Here is an 18935-nt window from a genome sequence, read left to right as displayed (position 1 = left end):
CAGTAATACTGTTGTCTGTTCATGTATCTTTTTGTGCATGCTTGTGCAAAAAGAACAAAATACTAGCTACAGTTTACATTACCGGTAGTTATATGTGCGTAATTTCCTGATACTGTTGTCAAGTATGAAAAGTTCATACAGTACATGTGTGCTGATGAAAATATTAATTCTTATGAATTGCTTTTAAAGCAACCAGATTATGGACATGTACTCCTGCAGTAATTGTCAATTCACTGATTCCATAATCCATAACTGATTCCTCTGTGCTTAAATTGGCTGTATTAGTCTATGTTCACTGTGTATTGGCTTGCCTTTACACTGAACATGTGTAAATCTTGTGGCAATCAAATCTTATTTGTGCTTTTGCAGCATTTAAAAATGTGTGAGATGAAAGTCTTGATTGTATCAAAACCAGCTGACAAAACACTTCCACCAACCTTTTCAACCATTCAGATCCGCTGACGAACAAGCTATGATTTAGTCAGTGATAGAATCTAGTCTTTCTATTTCACAAACGTAAAAGTTTCAAAGAAGCTCATTGCGGTTCACTCAAAGCACAATTGAGCACATGATGTAGTCACGGATTAACCTTACTGTACATGAAATGTACACATGTAGTCACCCACGAATTAACCTTACTGTACATGAAATGCCATTAATTCATATCTAAGAAATGGGAAGTGTCCTATTATTCAGTAATACAAATGTGCTGTTTTCAAGTATTAATATCTGCATTATCTCTTTGGTGGAAGTAATGAAATTATACAGTCTCTGCAACTACAAGTGTGTGTGACATGGAGAGAATGTTGACATTTAGATATCCATAATGACATCACATCACTCCTACACAACAAATAAATACAATACCAACTACACACAATATAGGAGACTGACACTTTGATGAGGATGTTCACCTACACATTAAAGTCCCCAGTGTTAATTTAACTCCGAGATATAGGCTACTGTATATAGCCTATACAGATATACACATGTAAATAAATGGACCCTTACATGTCCACCTGGTTACATTTGTACACTCATAAACGGGGCAGATTTACTGTGCATTGTACAGAATGTGTGCTATCACATGAATGGGCGTCTTTGCAGCAGCCTTACGCATAGTTATTTTTCATGCAGAGCCCCATGAGCTCTAAAAACAACGCAAAACAATTATTATAGATTGTTTTCTATTTTTTTGTTGACTTTTAAATAGAATAAAACTGCATACTATTTCACACACGTACACACTCACTATTATACAGGAATAATACAAAATATGAGACTCATTTTTGTATGAGACTATGGCTTTGACACAGGGCTGCTGGAGTGCAGAAAAGCGAACAATACTAGGCTTCTTCAAACCTACTAAACTAAACTAAACTCACATTCAAATTGGCTTCAAGTACCATGCAGTACCAACAAACTAGAACACAGTGGTTCCTCTTCTACATTCCTCTAGGTATTCATACTCAGTTTTATTTGATAAGGTGACCACTGAAAACTACAAAATGATATCACGCTATGGTGGTAAGCACTTCACTGCTCACCTAAACGCATCTCTCTATTTTTACTATACTAACCACCGCAACGGTCACTTTATCACCTAAAACTGGAGTATGAATAGGCCTTAAAGGGACACTTCACCCTTTTTGCAAACAAATGTTAATGACGTTTAGAAGATTTAGAACACTTTCCTGGGGTCTTTATGTGTGTAATATGTGGTTTTAGATATTTTACTGGGCTCACTTACACTTACTTCCTGGACTACATGTCTCAGTAATTCTCGTGCCACGCCCACCTGCCTCCCCGCTCTCGACAGGATGACAGCGCGAGCGGTGAGAGAAGAAAATTTAGTTTTTCTCTATGGAGAATAACATAATATGGGGTCATCTTAAATCGTCCAATCGTCCAATGGTCCACGGGGATATTGTTCGATATTGTTCGTCTCTGTGATATTGTTGGGGAGGTCTGTCTGTATCGTTTACGATAGTCAGTCAATAGTCATGCATATTATAGTCTGTCGCGTGGTCGCGGCCTGAGGAGCGGTGAGGCACATGCGCTGGGGGGAGCCCACGGCAACTGGCACGGGAATTAGTCACTCGCCAGTAAGACAGCCTTCCCCCTATCCACAAGGAGGAGCAGTGCACCAAAGCATTATGGGAATTGTAGTCCAGGAAGGAAGTGAGCCCAGTGTCCACGACATCATGGACACTGCTAAATATCTAAAATATCTAAAACTAAAACCACATATATTACACACATAAAATCCCCAGGAAAGTGTTCTAAATCTTCTAAACGTCATTAACACATCTTAAAGTGTCCCTTTAAGAGTACTACAAAACAGGGTGAGCGCTGCAGTATCTGTGCCAGTGATACTACTGTGCCCCCTGCACTGCAGGGCTTCGGCAAAGAAAAGCAGGCCGCAGACCCTGATCAAAAACATATTGAAATAGTGATATTAAAGTATCCAGTACAGAGCAGCACTGGGTACAGCTGTATCTCACTGTCCTCACACTGTCTTGCAATTATCGACTGTGGGACACAATCTGATGGAAATACTGACTTTTCTCTTAGATCCATTTGTTCTGCCAGTACATGCATACTCCTTATTTCAGGCGTTTTCACAGGTTGTGGTTACTTCCAGCAATGTTTGCTACAGTAAGTGGAGGAATTACATTATTGCTTTGAGCTTACTCTGAGTGGTAGGGATTTTATGGAGCACTTGCAGCGCCCCCTGGTGAAGATTCTATTTGTTGAAAAGGCAAAGTAGGCAAAGGAAAACATTAAAAGATAAGATTTGCTATAGGTCAGGGGCCTAACTCTGGGGTGATGGGTGTGGTTGGGGTGACGGGGCTGATGGCTTCGTTCTGGTAGCCTGTTCCATAGCAGCTGCTTGGAGAAAGAGAGTTGGGGTCGATGGGCTTGGGCCCCAGGTAGGGTCTGCTCACAGGCCCGGATGGGACGGGCACCCCGCCAGGCTTGGCACCGAGGATGAACCGCGTCTCGTCCTGTTCCTCCAGGTTGGACATGTCCTTCATCATGGTCTTACGGTAGCCAACGGACAGCTTGTTGGAGCCGTCCGATACGAGGTTGAAGTGCCGTGCGATGAAGACGACGGGGAGAGGAAGCATGGCCGCAACGATGAGTGCGAAGCACATGATCAGTGCCCAGGTAGGGTAGCTCTGGAAGCGCTCCTGAGCCTAGAGTGAGTGAGAGAGAGAGAGAGAGAGAGTGACTTTTGGAGACAATAATGTGACGTCAGGGTGTGTGCGCTTTATTAATAGTTATAGTAATCTAATCTGTCTGTCAGTGTGATGGACCCTGGTTGGAGAGTGGTGGCAACTGGCAATCAAGGATGGGAGGCAGCTGCATGGCCACCCCACACCAGAGCATGGCCACATGATTAATTCCACAGTTTGTGATGGCAGTTTAGTTTCCCTGCCAGGTTTTTGTAGGAAACATTTGCTTTAACTACTTAACCGTATCACTGCTACCTGGTGGACGCAAGAGCCAACGCTTGACTGCAGACCCGGATGTACTTGGTTTTAGTGTGATGCACGTCCGTTTGTGGCGTCCGTTTTAAATGCTAAAATGAGGCCATCCTTGCGCTAGTCTACAAAACGCCAATGTTCCAATCGGGATTACCGGATAATCAGAAAAGACCTCCGAACATTGCACGTTTTGTGAAAACGATGGAGAGCTTCGTAGATATAGATTTATTCAGCTTTTTAGTCCGCCTGTATACAAGAAGTGAACGGCAGTGCGCACGCGTGACACCGGTCTAGGATCGCTGAAGAAAGAAAGGCCAAGCAAAGAAATAGAATACAGCGATCCTGTTTGTTATCAATAATAAAGCTTATTTGACAGAGCAGAACATTTCTCATTTTCTCCCAATTCAGTTCCTCCATAGAGTCCCTGTGACTGCCCTTAAATTCCATAAAAAAATACATTCATTAGAGGGTGAAAATACTTTTAAGAAGTAATAAATAGCAAATCTACAAGCTAGCAACACGTTTTGTGAGGTTATAGATCTGCTATTTTCACTAGTTTGGGTCCGGGGGAGACATCAAATTAACCTTTTGGGTCTCGATTGACTTCACTAATCTGACATCAACTGGTTTGAGGTACAAAATGTTGCTTATGCCAGGAACACACGACACACACTGACCAGTTCTTCGATCCAGGCATTGTACCCTGGTGGGCTGATGACCATCTCTATGACTGTGGCAGAGATGAGAACGATGAGGCACAGAGGAGAAACGTACTTCCACATGTAGAAATAGAAGGAATATGGCCGGAAACCCAACATGTCCTCCAGATCCTGCATGAACCTGACACCCAAAGACAAGTGCATGTGTTTAATGGAGGTAGTTAATTTTGTATAGTTAGTATATTTCTGTTGCTGTCAACTATCAATTTACAATGCACAATTCAGACGCTCCAGAGCGTCTGACATACAAGTGTGAGATCAGTGTAAGCCAGAGCTTCTAAATATTATAATATTTTCATCCAATGCACCTAAATGACGTGGCTGCTACTTTATAGCACCTTTTGTCGTATTAACTGTATGTAAAATAAGTAAATCTTTCCTCCAAAGATACAGTATGTCACAAGGAAAACTGGAGAGAATATTTGTTTCTATTAGGACAGACTAAAAATAACTTTTATACTTTGCGTTTAACCACATAAACCTCAGCATTCCTATTCTGGGGGGAACATTCGCCAAATATAGCTTATCTACAAGTTCGCAACACGCTGTGAGCTTGTAGATCAGTCTTAAAGAGACTTTGTGTACTGCAGGCTGAAAAAGAACAGTTGTACAGTTTAACTCTGTTCTGTTTTATTAAGTATAGAGGGTCTACTCTAAGTGGTGCACAGAAAAAACAAACCCCCGAAGCAGCTATCAAAAAAGTAAAAACAAAAAGGAATCAAGTAGGGATTCAACTGGAGAGAGGAGTGGAGTGGAGTGGAGTGAAGTCTGAATGCAGACACACAAAGCCACACATACAAAAACACAAGCATACACACTGAACAGTGAACAGACATGCAGACACAAAATACACCCACCCAGACATTACACACACACACACACACACACACACACACACACACACACACACACACACACACACACACACACACACACACACACACACACACACACACACCTAGAGACAGAAAGAGTTATCTGTGGTACGTCTGGCATCACCTCTTGGTGCCGTAAATCCAGGCAACAGACACGTTTTCCAGAATGACCACTATAGTGAGGGGCAGACCAGCCGAGTAATCATCAAACATGGTGACAAAGTAGTTGCCAGAGCGCTGAACAAACAGCAGACCACAGAAGAAGGCTATGATGCAGCAGCCCACTAAAGCAGAAGAAGAAGAAATTACCATTGTTAAACAAGAGGAAAACATATGCAAATGCCATAAGCTTGGAGGCTTTATATTATTTTCATTTGTTTTCCCCCAGTATGTATTTAGTATTCTGTACACATGGACCAATGTGTCACAAATAATGTTCATCAGGGCTCACCTGTGAGGATCTCCTTTTTGACCTTGTAGGTGTCCAGGATTGGCGTGGTGATGCCAGTCATGGTGCCGATCATGCTGCCTAGACCCAAGTTGATGAGCATGAAGAAGAACATGACGGACCAGAAGGGGGAGGCTGGAAAATGGGTCATGGCCTCTGTGAACGCGATGAAAGCCAAGCCTGTGCCTTGTACTGACTGCAGTGAGAGAGGAGGGGGATGGGGGTCATGGAGAATAATTTAATGCAGTGGTGTCCAAAAGGTAGAACACAATCTTCTCTTCTATCTCTATCAATTATAACAGGAAAAAAATCCCAAACATTATCTAAAAACCACAGCCGTGTGAAGTGAGGGGCGCTCTTATCATCGTATATCATCATGACATAAGATGTCTATTTGCTGTTCTCAAATTCTCAAAAAAAAATATGGAAATAAGAGATGTCTGCCCAACAGTATATGCAATGTGGCACTCTGGAGTTAATGTGAAAATATACTGGCCCTCTTCATCACCAAAGTTGCCCACGTCCACTATTACATACTTTGTCGTACAATGGTGTCATGCAGTGAAAATAGCCAGCAATTTAAAAAATAGTAGCGTTTTCTTTCATTAATTGTTGTGAAGCGACACATTGTGAACTTGAAGATCTGCTATTTTCACAATCCTTTAATATAATGACATTCCCAAATGACAAGCCCCATGACAAAATATGGACACTAGTGGGCTAAAAAGTTGTTAAGTTCACAGAATGATGAGTTACTGAATCAGCAAGACAGACCTTGTTGAGCTCATCCTCCAGAAGACAGGGATCCAAACCCATCTGAGAGAAGCTGCCCTCTTTCACTGTCTTGATGACACTGTACATCTCAGCATAGTCTGATGGGCTCAGGTTGGAGAAGTTCACATGGGGTGGGATTAGGTCATAACTCAGGACATCTGAGTTGAGATATCCAAGAATCTTCTCTGCATTGCTGTGCAGACAATTGGAAGCAATAACCAGGTTATTACTGAAACATATTTCATTAACATAATATAATTATTGAAAAATATTTCCCAAATAATAAATAGCACGTTCTAGCACTTGGTAGAACCGTGGGTTATCTACCAGGCCATCACATAAAAATCTGTTGCTTCTATGTTTGAGAAACCGGAACAATAGTGATTCCATTCACTCTCACACTGACTGTATGCAGGTCTCAAAATCTCACAGACAAAGCTGAAGGAAAAAAGGTACATGTTGTTTCCCAGCTATTGCGCCTAGTAGCATTGTTGTTTTTGTCGTGCTACAGAACTTCCATCAAGAGTAAAATAAACATGAAATTAGCCATTTAACATTAAGCTTTTTGAAAAATATTGGAATATGCTTTGCCTGTCATTTACTGTATGTGCTAAACTAACTTCACCGTGCAATGATAGTGAATGGAGCACAGAAGCGAAGGATAAAAACATTTGACAATATTTGGACTATAAAATAACCAGGTGGTATACAAACCTACGGTTCCACCAAACAAAAATTGCTTTAACAGGAATGGCATGTGGAGGAGTGGGTGGGAAACTTACTCCACAATACACTTGTCGTTCATGATGTTTGCCTTGAAGCCCAGCACAGCAAACACCACCAGTGTTGCCAGGATGGAGGTAAAGAAGTTGATGAAGGATACGAGCACAGCGTCAAAGTGACAGTTGTTGTCTATCTTGTTATAACTGGAGAAGGCGATGACTCCTCCAAATCCCAGGCCCAGGGCGAAGAAGACCTGGGTGGCTGCCTCCCTCCATACCTGGGGCTCCAGCATTTTCTCCAGCTGTTGATAAATATTGGGGGAAACATATATGCGTACTGTACAGTAAACAATAATCTTCAGGTAATGATGAATCAATACTTACGGGAGGAGAGAGAAGGGTTCCCTCAGTCTTACCTTGGGGGTGAACATATGAGCAATGCCATCCACTGATCCCTTTAGCAACAAAACCCGGACCAGGAAACAGAAAAGCACCACATAGGGGAACAGAGAGCTGAAGTACATCACCTGTGAGGGAAGAGAGGAGAAATATATTTTCAGACTACATTTGTATGCCTTCACTTTTATGACACATCCAAATCCATCTTGCTACTGAATTTGGTCTATTCTACAGTATCTATGTATCAGAATCAGTCCACTTTGATACCGACCGTGCCGCACAAATCAAATCTTGCTCATGCCTTTTTTTTGTCATGTGATGTAACTACCAAGTGCAATGTCTACCTATTGCTATATCTACCTCATGTGCTATACTAGTTACTGAACATGCTTCGACTCATCACAACATACACACCTCCAATAGTGTTCACACTGCATAATGCTCTCACCAGTTCTCACACAATCCTCCTTACTGCATATACCGGTATTCCTTATTAATGTTTCATATCTTACTCTGATGTTTTATATCTGCTATATATAATGTTTCCTATGTGCCTGAGAGCAAAGCATCAACATTTGTCAAATTTGTTGTGTGATGTTGGGCCAATAAACAGATTCTGATTCAGGTCTTTGATAGCAAACATTCTAACCTTCCCGGAGGAGGCGATGCCTCTAATGACAGCGAGGCAGACGATAATCCAGGCCACCAGCAGAGATAGGGTCATCTTCACATTGAGTCCGCCGCTCTCTGCGATGGTGCTGGTGATGTTAAGGGTCTGCCGATACCAGAAGTAAGTGGTGGCTGAGCTCTTGTCACACTCTGGCTCCACAACTGTTCATGATAAGACAGGGAGGTCAGTCAGTATGTACCATATGTGGGGACAGTCACAGTGATACGGACACATGGGTGGGACCACACATGGGTGAGTCTCAGCAAACAGTGAAGGTGCAGGTGCAAGCATGTAGCAGGGAGAATTAGATGGGAAAGATGACGCAGGGAGTCGATATCTCTATTTTCTGTGGTTTGGCTCCCTGAGCTAAACAAGGTCAACTCTGTGTTTGGTATGCAGAGCACGTGCAGTCATTCACAACACCTGACATTTTTCTGTGTACATATATTGTTGTTGTTCAACCTTGGAAAGCGTGGAGGGGAGGTGACACATGGTTGGAGAAATCTGTTTTATAGTGCTTTAATCATTGTGGGGACACACACGCACGCACGCACGCACGCACGCACGCACGCACGCACGCACGCACGCACGCACACACACACACACACACACACACACACACACACACACACACACACACACAGCTTGGCAAGCTCAAGTGGGTGGCATGACAGTGTACAGTATATTGTAGCTGAATCATAATTCTGACATAATTCCATCAATCATTTCCCGTCTACCCGATCAGTTTGCAAACTGTTTGCAGTGACTCTGGTTTATTGTTTACCAGCCCACAGACCATCATGAGGAAATCTCTCTCTACAAACACTGGCTTCAGAACGGTGCACCTCAATGTTGCATTGGTGTTGTATTGTGATCTTAATGGGGTCCAGTGTGAAAAAACAGCAGTGATCCATTCCTGTCCTGTGCCCATCCTTCTGTCTGGGGATACTGACTACACCCCCCTCTTCCATTTGCTGGCAGATCCATTGTTGCTGAGTCATAGATAGTATGTGCTGAGTGTTTCTTGGCTCTGCTCGGAATATTATCACCACTAATCTAATGGAAACTCAGAGGAGTTTAATCTGGATTATGTCAATCTAGTTTTAAGACACCTTGCAAAGTAGTTAACACTATCAGCCAATCTACTTTTCTGTGTGATTTAGAAGCAGTCAGCCGAGGTTAAAACATGTGGAAATGCTGTTTACTGTTGGAACACAAATACCTGTTTCAATCACAGGATATTGTTGGTGGTTCCATGAAAATATATTGTTGGTGACTCGTATACTGTATGTGTTGTACACTTACTGGCTAGTGACCCATTCCTTCTGATGGGACAGTCACTCCATGGAAGAGGGTCTTGGAAGGACTGGAAAAAGTAGAAGATGCTCCATCCAATGATCACGTTATAGTAGAGGCCTACAAAGCCACACACCTGCAGAGACGTACGGTATGTACTGTACATTAGAGATGGAAGTGAATAAAGGTCCATCACATTAATGCACTTGTTGAAGGGCTCCCAAGCTGGTACTGATTTGCTAGCTGGGTGGAGTTTGCAACTCAATTTAAAATTGGCCTTCAAGTGGCAGAGACCCAAACTGTCAAAACAAATGACCACAGTAGGGTTAGGGTTACACTCCATCACTACAACACGCTCCATCTTGCCTGGTCTCAGCACATCATGCGAGGGGGGATTCTTGGCATCCTAAAGGCCAGACTGTACTGTTGCGACTAGTTGCAAATGCAACTAGTCGCAACTCCTTGAAACATAACAGTTTAAGGCCAGTCCACAACAATGCAATACCTTGCAACTGCCATTGGGGATTGCAAGTAGTTGCAAGAAGTTGTCGCATGTTGCAAGTATAGTTGCACTGGTGTGGAGTATTGGACTTGGGCGTTACACTGGCCTTTAAATAACTACTGTACATCCATTATTCTCCCCGCTACATGATGATGATGCTGATGATGATGATGATGATCATGTAGTATGATGATGACGCTGACGCAGTAACCTCAGTAACTGTGCTGCTACTGACTAACATACAGCCATACACACAAAGTCACATGTAGGAGCGGTTAGCACCGGTGCAAAAATTATAAGTAAATGATGTCTACTTTGTCATACTGTAGCAAAGCAGAATAATATATTAATATTGAATGGAAATGAGTATGCAAATAAGGCACCATGCTTTGTAGCATGACAGCAAGGACACAGAGGAGGTGGAGCTAAATATGGATGGGAGATTCACAAATAATTGAAGTGCTTTCTTTCAGAGGTTTCCACAGTAATCGCTTAAAGATGTATTTATAGGAACTTTAGCACCAGCCTTGCAACTGTGAGGATAAGATTCATTCTACTAAGTTGCAGTGCTCCAAGGGATTTATTTATGCTGTGTGGTGCAAGATGATCATGGAATTGGTGGCGGTTTTAAGGTGTTTGCCGGTGCAGAAAAAACATCACTTCAATAAATCACACAGTGAGTGAATATATTTTTCTGCAAAGCACATATCCCTGCAGGGCTTGTGTGAGACACTGATGTATTGTCTTCGATCTTTATCAGGGGACTCACACTACACTAATGTAATGTCAATCTGTTGTTCAATACAGAGACCATGTCTAAACATGACTCAATACATAGCAGGCAGATTTGCAACATTCTGTATGTTTGTTGTTTATTCTATTTGTTTATTTTTTCCCATGCTTGGGTTTTCGATGTGCCACAGCCCTTACTTGATTGATGAGCTCCTGCTGTGTGTCTGCTAATCATTGTACTTATGTCAGCTGTGTGTCTGGGCAGTGGCATTCAGTGAGAGAATGGGGGTGAGCTCTAGGCTCAATATTTTCTGTTGACCGTTTAGTCGTTTAATCGTTTATAAGTATACCTACGTTTTCATTTATCAACATTTTCAGTACATTCTTTTGGACCTTGTTTATTTGTCAATAAATCAACTTAACTACAATAAGAACTTTCCTGGATTTGATTGAAAGAAACGCGTCACACAGTTCCTGCCGACAGCTCAGCCTCATAGCACTACTACTATTTGATTTGATGGGAAGAAGTATAGTCGCTACAACAGTTGGGATGACAACTGTGTGTTCTATGATTATTATCGCCCAGCAGTAAATTGAAAGAAAATGACATTGTTTCACTCGCTTACCATCAAACTGGACACCCCTATACCCCCCAGACGGGGACAGACATAGTTCCACACCCCAATGCTTCCACGTCGGATCTTCTGTCCAACTGCCAGTTCCAGGAAGAAAAGTGGGACTCCAATGATGATGAGGAGGATAAAATATGGGACCAGGTACGCTCCTGAGACAAAAACACATAGGTGTTATGGTATGTGTATATTTAATAAACAAAGTGCACATAAAGTGTGTCTAAATGCTGTCCTTTCCGGTCTAATCCAGGGTCAGTTATCACCAGGATATGAACATGTATGGCAAAGGTATACTTTGTGGTACAACTACATCCCTTGCTGAAATGAAAGTAATGTGATTTTCAAATTAAGAATGTGATGCATTGCATCAATTACAGTAACAGGCAAGATTATACTATACGTAAATCAAAAGTAGTAATTACATCACAGCTACATCAAGAAACGGACTAAAGGATGAATAGAGAAAAGTAAAAGTAAAAAGCTTACACAGTATACGTTTGTACATTGTTTTGGGTCTCTGCCAGTGTGTAAATAAAATGACAAATGCTGTGACTGCTCAGCCAGAACCCATCGATTGCAGCTACCTGAACTGGGGTCAGCTCAAAGTGTGATTTGATATATTTTCTGGCATTAAGACTTGGCAAGGGAGGGACTGACATAGACATGCATGGGAGAAAGAGCGAGAAAGAAAAAGGCACGAGAAGAAAGGACAACAGAGAGCCGTCCAAAGAGCAATAAATGCTCCACATGACAGACCTTGTAATGTGTCTGTAATTGGCTGTCGAGAGGCAAATTATAGAGTGAATGATGGCAGCTCCCCTGCTCACATTACCTGACCACATTACCTGTCGTTTAGGCGTCTACCATCAGTAAATAATGCTGCTTGTATGCACTAAATCATTCCATGAAAGAGAAGATAAGCAAGGGACGCGTTTGGCTGCACGGGCACATTCAGGACTTGAATGTAAACATTATGTTCATAGATTTGTCATGGTAATTCTTGCCTACTATGACCTACACCTCCTCTCTAGGAACTAAAATAAAGCATCATGACTATATATAAATCATTCATTTTTAATTCATGAGTACTATCTCTTTCCAGTTTTATACCAGAGTATCATTTTTCCTGCCCTACTGGCAGTAGTAATCGATAATGCGTCTATACTAATTATAGCCAGCTCCTCTGTGAAAGACAGACCAGTGGAAATGTCATGTAGCAACAAATCACAGTATCTTGTGTCTGTGATTTAAGATGACTTTCAACACTTGTTTGGGATCCTAACTATTAAAGGACCACTTCACCACTTTTCAACCTACGTTCATATAATCCAAGCTAATAGAAACGGCAGGCTTTTTTATTCCTGGAAAGTTGCAATGCGAAAATGGAAGCCATCGTTCTCACGATAATACAATTCTTTTTTAAGTCTGCCTAACGATGATGTCACTTGTGGACGGGTTTCTGAACTGCCCTCAGCCCTCCTATGAGACACAGACTGAGTAGAAAGAAATTGTGCCATTTTATCATGATTATTAGTGAGGACCTATTATATGAAGATGGGTTGAAAAGTGGTGAAGTGGTCCTTTAACTATGGAGAGCAAGGTCCAAACTCACCTCCTCCATTCTTCTGACAGAGGTAGGGGAATCGCCACACGTTTCCAAGCCCCACAGAGAAGCCCACCTGGGCCAGGATGTACTGCAGCTTGCTGTTCCAGGCTGGGCGGCCATCGTTTTCGGGCACCTCAATCTGAGGGATTTTCTTCCCCGCAGCCCCTCCCACATTCAGGGCGCTGTTCTTGTAGTCCAGCTCCTCGTGCGCGAGCAGATCAGCCACAGACTCTGTGACGTGCTCATGGCTTTGCACGCGCTGTATCACTTTACTGGTCTTAGGCATCGGGACGCTGGGGTGGAGAGAGAGAGAGAGAGAGAGAGAGAGAGAGAGAGAGAGAGAGAGAGAGAGAGAGAGAGAGAGAGAGAGAGAGAGAGAGAGAGAGAGAGCAAGACTGGTAGAAACAGAAAGCGAAAAAGGGTTTGAATAGAGATGCCGAGGTGAGTTGCTGGTCACTTGGTGGTGGCTGGTCGGTGGTGGCTGGTCAGTTGCTGCAAGCCACAGTCCTGAAAGAAAAACAAAAAAACATAAGAATCCAATACAAATTGGTATTTGTGCAAAATGTTGCTGGTAGAATCTAACTAGCACTAAAAGATAAGCTTATTCTTCCCTTCCTTCATTGGCATCCAATTCACACCTGAGAAGATTTAAAGAAGCCTTATGATCTACTATCTACTATCTAGTAGATAGTAGATCTCCTCTCTCCTGATACCCCGTCTTGGCCCATGTGGTCTTCATAAGCTGGCCTCCGAAGGAAATCAGAAATAATTTGTCTATCGAGCCCCTTTTCTATGTAATACTAGCCCTTACCCGTTGTGAGATATTTGCCCCCCTCTTGTGGCCGTGGGGGGGTACCGGTGCGTTTTTAATTCACTAATAAATCTTGCATCCTTTGGTATTCTTCTCCTGATAAACTACACGGTTTGCACACATCTCACCATGCACAACGGCGACAGGTAGCCTGTCCACACATGGACCGCTACTTTGCATTCATATTCATGTCATATTGACAGTACAATACCCATTTTTGCATTTTTTAATCCACTAATAAATTCATTATAAATCATGAATGTGTCAAATTGGAAAAAGGGCTCCATTAAGACCTCCATATAATTATGGTCCATGCCTGTGTGAAAAGTGGGAGTGATTGGGCCAGCCAATGTTGAGATAAAGCGCTGTCAGGGACATTCAGACATTCAGACATTCAGACATTCGATGAATTTTAGTATGATATTTCCTATTGGAATCAGGGAACAGGGACACACCCTTGGCTTCCATCAGACCATCACAGATTTTTGGATTCAAAAGATTTGCAATCGTGCAAATTGTTCTACTTCATTTCTCTGTTCTCTGCAAGCTTAACTTTACGGAAGCTATCCCCTGCAAATCCTCTAATCCACTGACAGTCTGACACACTTAAACAACATATCCTAACTCAACAGTAAAATCCACAGTGTTAACTTCAGCCAGAGAGTATAAAATTTGACCTAATTTGGCTTAACTCACCAAACACCAATATTTGGGGTAACACTAAGGGTGTGAAAATGATGGACTGACTACCATTTTTGGAGGCGTGAGTGACGGAGCAACGCACAGCTTTTGCAGGTTTTCATAGTAATATGCGACCTACCATACGGTCGCAATAAATAATTGATTAAAAGTATAAAATTATTGGTATAAAAATGTAAACTTCCAAAAGTAGAAAGTAGTCATTATGCAGAATGTCCCAAGTTTTCAAATGTATGAAATAAAATGTATAAACATCTTTTGAAAATATCAGATCTACAAGCTCACACTGCGTCGCTTTTAGATCAGCTTTTTTCACATGGCCGAAATGTATAGAGAGTGGATAGTGTAACACGGGAACAATGCACGAAACACATCTCACTGAAACTTCTTTACTTCTGTGACAATATAGATGATTCAATGTATGTTTTGTAATAATAATCAAAAAGTACAAACGAACTAGTATCTAAAGTTTTCAAAGTCGTAATTGTAATGGAATAAAGGTAGGCCTACAATAGTTTATTCTGAGATGTAGTGGAGTAGAAGTAAAAGTATTGCAATTGTAATGAAGAAAGAAAGTACTGTAATTTTGAAATCACAGTACTTGATACACCACTGCAAGCCTGGTATGGTCTCATTGAGTGAGACTTTTCACTGTTATTTTAAATCAAATACAACCGAACCAACCAAACATCCCATGGGAGGTATGTGGTGTGTGTGTGTGTGTGTGTGTGTGTGTGTGTGTGTGTGTGTGTGTGTGTGTGTGTGTGTGTGTGTGTGTGTGTGTGTGTGTGTGTGTGTGTGTGTGTGTGTGTGTGTGTGTGTGTGTGTGTGTGTGTGTGTGTGTGTGTGTGCGCAATTACAATTTAGGCATTTAGCAGACACTCTTAATATAGAGTTACTTACAGTAAGCAAGGACATCACAAGATAATACATAAAATGCATAGAAATAGTAATAGTAAAGGATCATAGCTAAAAACAAAGAATGTATCATCTAACAGTAGAATATATATTATTATTTTTTAAATCAATAATGTGTACATTAAAATATACACCCTGTAGGATGCCAGGTGACCCTGACCTGACATCTGTCTACATAACATGCTATTTAAATTACATTTTAGCCTTTGCATAAGCCTGCAGGGTCTTCGAGCCTATAGGGCAAGTGCTACGGTATAAGTGCTCAGGCACATATTTAATATGATGTTTTATACAAATGTTTGAAAATGGATTAACATTTTTCAACATGAAAATGAATGTGATGATTATGACGATTCTACAAAATACTTGAGATTATCTAAAATTATTGAGATTATCTCAAATAATTGCGATAGGTGATGATGCATGATTGTGACAGGCCTACAGTACCTTCACTAGTAATGACAGCCATATCGAAATAGATTCCTGACTAACTATTTTTCAATACAGGTGAACTTCTTCATTAATAATTTTACGTCAGATTTTCAGAAACCCTAGCCAGGACCATCTAAAAGCCTCAATCAACATTCAAGTGGCTTTTCAATGTAACTACCTTTTATATTAGTATTTCTATTTGTTAGTGACTCTCTGTAAAGGGCAACTTACCGGTAGCTTATAGTACAGTACATGCACTCATTGCACTGACTTCAAAAGGTTGATGTTTTGACATCAGATTTTCTCTGATGCAATAATCCCGCCCATTCACAACCTCTTCATAATCCCTCCCATGTAACTCTAAAGCCTCCACTTCTGCTTCTGTCATGTCATTCAATCCTATACTGTACAAGCCATAATATTAATCAACAGCTGCATCATCCAGCTCTCAGACAAACTGACGAATGAGAACATACTGTACCAACCAATAATCCTGCTGTTCAAAACAAAACACAAAAGCTTTGATGACCACAGGTAATCAGTAAAGGCCCTCTTGCAATGGCTTTAATGTGGTCTAACCAGCAGAAAAGACAGAGGCACAAAGTTGCAGAACAGCTCCTATAGGAAAAGCAGAGCCAGCCAATAGCTTGTGCTTGGATTGCAATACAGTAGTTATGAATGAAAATGCATTTGAGAACCAGGTGATTTCACCACCAATCACCAACACAAATTAAGTGCACATTATCGTGTCTGGGATGTGCATAATTTAGCTGTTTATTCTAATCTCTTCAGGGGGATTTATCATTCAGTAGACCTAAAATAATGATACCACCTAGTAGTGCAAGAAAGACAATATTGTATTGCAAAGATGGTTATAGTTTTCTTTCTTTTTTTGTGGCTTTCGCCTTTATTTTATATTTTTTATGGAGGGACAGACAGTAGGCTGACAGGAAATGAGGAGATATGGGGGGAAGACATGCAGTAAAGGATATCGGGATTGGGAGTTGAACCCGTGGAACACTGCTAGACTGGATTACCAGCCAAGGTGCCTGGACCATTGAGCCATAGCCCAGGCTATAGTTTTGATTTGAATATAGAGAATAGTAGCGTACTTTCATGTAGCCTATGTAACATATCGTATACAGTACAATACTAATAATCCTGATGGCTACTCTCATCCTCCATATTGTTCACGCATGCAGAGTATATAGAATTGTGGTTAATGGAATTGGTTTAGACTCAGAGGAAAGCAGAAACTGGACACTCAATTTGAATATCCAATGACACTGTGCATTGGCCAGTCATAATCTAATATAGCATGATAGTAGCCAATATATTATTTTGTCACAAAGAGCTTATTATAAAGCAATGCTGCACCAGGGTCACCACTGTAACGTTTCAACATATACAACGTGTGGTAGTTTAATGTACAAAAAACAAATTATGTATATTCACCAGAAACTAGTCACATGCAATATGTTTGCTGGGTATTGCTGAATTAGTATAAAGCAGATAGGCTATAAACATATAATACCCTGCTTTAGCTCAAATGTAAAAAGACTTAAAAGCTATGAATAAGAAAGAGACACTTAAATAATCAATCATGTTCTAGTGTCAATTGTTCATCAATGAGTTATAGCCTATACTGATCCAATAATTAATAACTATTCTGTTACTTGTGAAATCCAACAGCACAGCACAGATGATTCTGTAATATCGATAACTATCTGAAAGTAAAATATTGAAGCAAAGTAACATACTGTACAATATTGCTTGAGTGGCCTACCAATAAATCCATGAAATTAATCTCTATGAAATACTTCACAACAATTCAAATAATACTGCAAAGCTCATGTGTAAAACTGTATTTTCCACATTTCAGCATTAATACAATATTGCAATTAAGCTTATTATGAATGGCAAGTCTTTATAATAGCCTAATCATTTCAAAATACATTGAACAATAATTTAATAAAGTCATGATATGAATGTAATGATAGAAACTGTAGTTATAGTTATAACGTTAGAAAAAACATCCAAGTTGAGTAGTTGTGATCTTATATAATAGCCTGACAATGTAAAAAATAAATCTTTATTGGTGAACACAATAGCCTACATGTCATAGACAGCGATGTCATGTCTGAGTGACAACACAATCAGTCTGCTCTGCTTTGCCTGGAATAACCCCCTAACCCTTGTGTGCACTGCAAACAGCGTGCATGTCTTTTTAAATGCTCCATTATTAATGATGTGACGACTTTTAAATACACCAACTCAAGGTCAACTACTAGACACGTGATTCATGAATGTGCTACATTTTCAAGTCATCTGCGAAAACTCCAAAACCGACCTATAGCCTAAGTATATTTAACAAATACAATCACAGTAGAATTGAGCAATTTATAAATAGGCAAACGGTTGTTTGGTTGAGTTTGGTTGAGTTGAGCAGCTGATTTGAACACAAAATGTAACGAACGAGTTAACTGTTATTCGTCTAAAGTTAAGTTAGGCGAGTTCTATTGAAAAGAACATCATAGACTGGACCAAAAGGGCACGAGGTGATACCTGACCAACACTGCAGATGCATGCATGTTCATTTCGCTTACCGTAAATATTGTGTCACGATCAAGAATATCCAACAGGCCTATATATACTTGTCACCAATGCGGAGTTAAAAATATCTAACATATCTGATGGAGACAATTCCATCCGCCGCGTAAGTGTAGTAACGTGGTACCCAGCAGCAGCAGCAGCAGCAGTGATGCTGTAGGACGCAGGCAGGCTGTTGGATCACATGCTGCTCGCAGTGACGATCGACAAGCAGAGCGTGCAGCCGTGACGCAAAAGTAGGCTACTACTACTCACCATATCAGTGTCTTAATCATCACTTTTTATATTTGACATTAATCTAAAGAAGATATAGGCTAGAATAATGTATAGATCATTGGAAATGTAAAGCGTATATGCGCCTACAAGGCTACAACAGTGACACTACAGTATAGCTTTCGTCAAGGTTATCCACTCCTATACTAGGGAAGTGAGTGTGACGCGGGTGTCGCTCCACGGAGTGCATTCAATTGATGAAAATTGAAGAAGAAAAAAAGTTGCCATTCAGCTCTGTTAGTGTCTAGCTCAAGGCAGGTAACTTAAACGAACATGATTCTAGCCTATAACATTGTAACAGCTAGTAAAGTAGACTATAGTTAGTT

General features: G+C 41.0%; 1 protein-coding gene across 1 annotated transcript; it reads right to left on the bottom strand.

Annotated features, from left to right (window-relative positions):
• Positions 1-1945: 1945 nt before the first annotated feature.
• Positions 1946-13152, bottom strand: LOC308335798 (sodium-dependent neutral amino acid transporter SLC6A17-like; the record flags this gene model as incomplete). The annotated part of the gene is made up of 11 exons (XM_080793006.1): positions 1946-3194; positions 4163-4331; positions 5210-5369; positions 5537-5729; positions 6308-6500; positions 7090-7331; positions 7446-7556; positions 8078-8259; positions 9404-9530; positions 11255-11412; positions 12873-13152. 11 exons carry the CDS (start codon positions 13150-13152, stop codon positions 2808-2810), a joined length of 2202 nt encoding a protein of 733 aa, XP_080649132.1. The 3' UTR covers positions 1946-2807.
• Positions 13153-18935: the final 5783 nt, after the last annotated feature.

Source organism: Protomyctophum bolini (genome assembly GCF_963924005.1).
Source record: "Protomyctophum bolini genome assembly, chromosome: 2".
In the NCBI taxonomy this organism is placed as follows: Eukaryota; Metazoa; Chordata; class Actinopteri; order Myctophiformes; family Myctophidae; genus Protomyctophum; species Protomyctophum bolini.
The sequence above is the reverse complement of the archived record's forward strand: the minus strand, read 5'-3'. Positions and strand labels throughout refer to the sequence as shown.